This window comes from Austrofundulus limnaeus, unplaced genomic scaffold, assembly GCF_001266775.1.
Source record: "Austrofundulus limnaeus strain Quisiro unplaced genomic scaffold, Austrofundulus_limnaeus-1.0 Scaffold0, whole genome shotgun sequence".
NCBI classification, from domain to species: domain Eukaryota; kingdom Metazoa; phylum Chordata; class Actinopteri; order Cyprinodontiformes; family Rivulidae; genus Austrofundulus; species Austrofundulus limnaeus.
The window spans coordinates 6,082,426-6,085,539 of NW_013952402.1; the positions used below are offsets into that span (position 1 = coordinate 6,082,426).

At 43.6% G+C, this 3,114-nt stretch overlaps 1 protein-coding gene across 1 annotated transcript in view; it reads right to left on the reverse strand.

The window, feature by feature from the left end:
* Positions 1–2,536, reverse strand: part of akt3a (v-akt murine thymoma viral oncogene homolog 3a) — a gene marked incomplete at its 5' end in the record, with an annotated part of 68,738 nt that extends 66,202 nt beyond the window's left edge. Inside the window, 1 exon segment of the mRNA XM_014032288.1 lies at positions 2,165–2,536. Coding sequence (XP_013887742.1) covers positions 2,165–2,210 — 46 coding nt within the window.
* Positions 2,537–3,114: the final 578 nt, after the last annotated feature.

The window sequence follows — 3,114 nt, forward strand, 5'->3', positions numbered from 1 at the left end:
GTTTTGGAGAATCATCATAAAGTTTGAGGGGGTACTAGTGGTATGAAGTGGCTCAGGGAGTACACAAAAAGATTGGGAACCCCTGGTCTGGAAAACTGACCAGGATTTAAAAACTATCAGTTTTGGATGGGTGCAAAACATTTTATATGTGTACCACAGGAAAATATATCCTTTTTGGAGGTTTTATATCTAATCATTACAAAAAATGCTATATTAGCATCAGTGCTGCAATAAACTTCTAACATCCAGCAGAAATAAACTTCAGAAAGAAAATAAAATAAATTGAAATAAAATGAATAAATACAATATTAACGTAAAGTCTACTAGTTTTTTTTTATATTTACCTACATATAGATTAAAAGGCTGAAACAGAAACATTAGTTTGTCCTTAGCTATTTAATCAATCTTTAAACAATAAACACAGTTTTAGTTAYTTAGACTCTTTAATGATAATGTTTGCATGACTGTTTTAATTAAATCCTTCAAGGCAACTATAGGCAATTATAAAAAAGAGCCTGTTATGAAGTTTCTCAGGTTGTTTAAGTCATTTTAATCCTTTCATGTTTCAGCTTCTTTGTTTCTGTTCCCTTTGTTACAAAATACAGTCGATTATAAGGTAGATGTGAACATTTATGGGGGAATACAGCTGAATATAGAAGCTATTTTGTGTGTTTATGTGTGTGTGTGTGTTACTATCGTTCATGGGCTCTCTTGTTTCATTTCAGTAACCGGCTTTAAAATGACTAAGACTGCAGTCTTTGCTGTATCACGACCCGGACAGTGAGTCAGCACTCTGACCCTGCATCCCCCTCCCCATCACACACACACAAACACATACGTCTATACAGACAACTGTTCAGCATAGGATGCAGACAAACCTTCATATTCCTGACACACACACACACCCAGCCCCCTCCTTTGCTCACTAACCTCTCGCTCACACTGACAAACACTGGTATTACTGCGTCGTGACTGAAGGCGATGCGTTTCTCCTAATTTGCACAGACAACTGAGGATCACACCGGCATGCTGCCACACAAAATATCCCCCCTCCTCCTCATCCTCATCCTCCCTCCTTCTACTTCAGCAACACAAACTGCATTCTTTGTGTGTCTGTCTCGTTCACTGCATGCAGCAAGGAGCAGCAAGGTCTCCTGCCGTGCTGCAGGATGAGCCTACATTACCCAGAAATCTACAGTCTGTTGTGCAGCCATGTCACTTCCTGCTCTACCGTTTCTGTTACACATTCCTAAACACCATCACATTGTCAAGAGGATGATGCTCATTGGTCAAAGTCTGGAAATCCCCTCACTCCCAAACACATGCATTTTATTCTCATAAACCTTTCCCTGTGCCTGACAGAAATCAGTGCCGGCAGCAGACGCGCACTGTGATTCATGAAGAAAATATTAATAACAAAACAAAGCCCAAAAGGTTTTCAGCCAGTGTTGAAAACATGACTTTTCACCTTTTGCAACAAAATCACAGAGGAAATGCTAAGCCGAGAATGTCTAAGAACAGGGAAGTTATATTTCTGCCACGTGACCTTTAACAACTACTGTTTTTTTTTTTCAATTTTTTTACTCATTTGGTTGTAAACAGGATGTGTTGTCACCGCTTCTCTTGACCTCAGCTGTCCCCTCAAACCCGTAGCATATGACCCTCAGTGACACCATTTAGAATATCCTCTAAACCAAGCACACAAATCTGTTAAAAAAAACACTTCAAAAGCCAAAATTAGTTTCATTTTACAGACTACCGAGACAAAACACTGCCCAGCAGCAGTGTAGCTAGTGGTCTGTTAGATGTTACTACAGTAACTGCACACACACACCATGCATGCACTTGCACAAAGCTTTTTCAGACCTAATCTGACTGAACCAAATAGACACTTAGCAACCAAACAGCAAGCCGAGCTTTTAATCGAGACATACGATTCTGTGAGGAAAACAACAACAAAAAAAAACACGTTTAGTCGCACGCTAGATGATCAGACATCCATGTGATCACTCACACGCTAAGACACAAACACTTACATCCTCCCACCGGCACATGTGGATAGGCAGAGCGAGGCCCTCAGTCTAGACAAGAGGCAGAGGAGGAGAGAGAAGAGAGAGGCACAGTGGAGGGGCAGTGGAACAGCAGAGGATATGGATACACTTACCCCTTTTCTGGAGCCATCCCTCTCTAACGACGGTGACATCGCTCATGGTTCCTTCACGCCGAGTCTGATGCCGTTACACTTCTGCTCAACACAGAGAGAGAGAGAGGGGAGGAGGGGAGGAGAGGAGAGAAAGAGAGGGAGAGGAGGAGAGGAGGAGGAGGAGGAGGAGGAGGGGGGCGGCTCTCCCAGTCTCCGCGTCACTCTCCCTCCCTTCCTGTCGTTCCCGTTCACCCTTTAGTTCGCGCAGCCTCTCTCTTTCTCAGACACACACGCGCACAAACAAGCGGTGTGTATTTCTAAATGTGTGTGTGTCACTTCGCTTCCTGTTTGTGGCTTATCTCCCTGTCTTCTTCTCTTCTTCTTTTTCTCCTCCTCCAACGCCTCCTCCTCTCGCGTTCCCTCTCCAGACCTTCCTCCTTACCAGCGGTGACTCAGCCTGGAAGGAAGTGAAAGAAGAAAACAAATATAATGAAGACAACAACCCAAAAAAAAGACGGGATTTTTTTTTCCCAGAGTCCTTTCACATTATCTGACGAGACAAAGAACTAGTACTTCCTCTGCCCCCACCCCCCCAACGCCCTATCATGCTCAGTTCCTCTTTCTGTCGCAAACACTTTCTCTGATAAACAGGATGAAATATTGCTGAGCTCCTTCTGAAGCAAAAACTGACCTTGATTGCCTAACGAATATCTTTAACCTCCCCCTCTCCTTCATTCATTGAGGTTTTTCTTGTGGTTAGCAGGTGTTCAGGACAAAAGCTGCCCCCACTTCGTCACGCCATGGTCGATAACGTTCTGTATACTAAATTAAGCCATTAGCGTGACCGTCTTTCGGCTGATTTGCACATGTTTTGGATGTGGGAGAGCRTCTCAGGACCGTGGGGTGTAGAGGCTCAGTTAAAAATAGCACCAACGGCAGTTAGGGATGCTCGCTCTCGCGCAGTCTTCCTC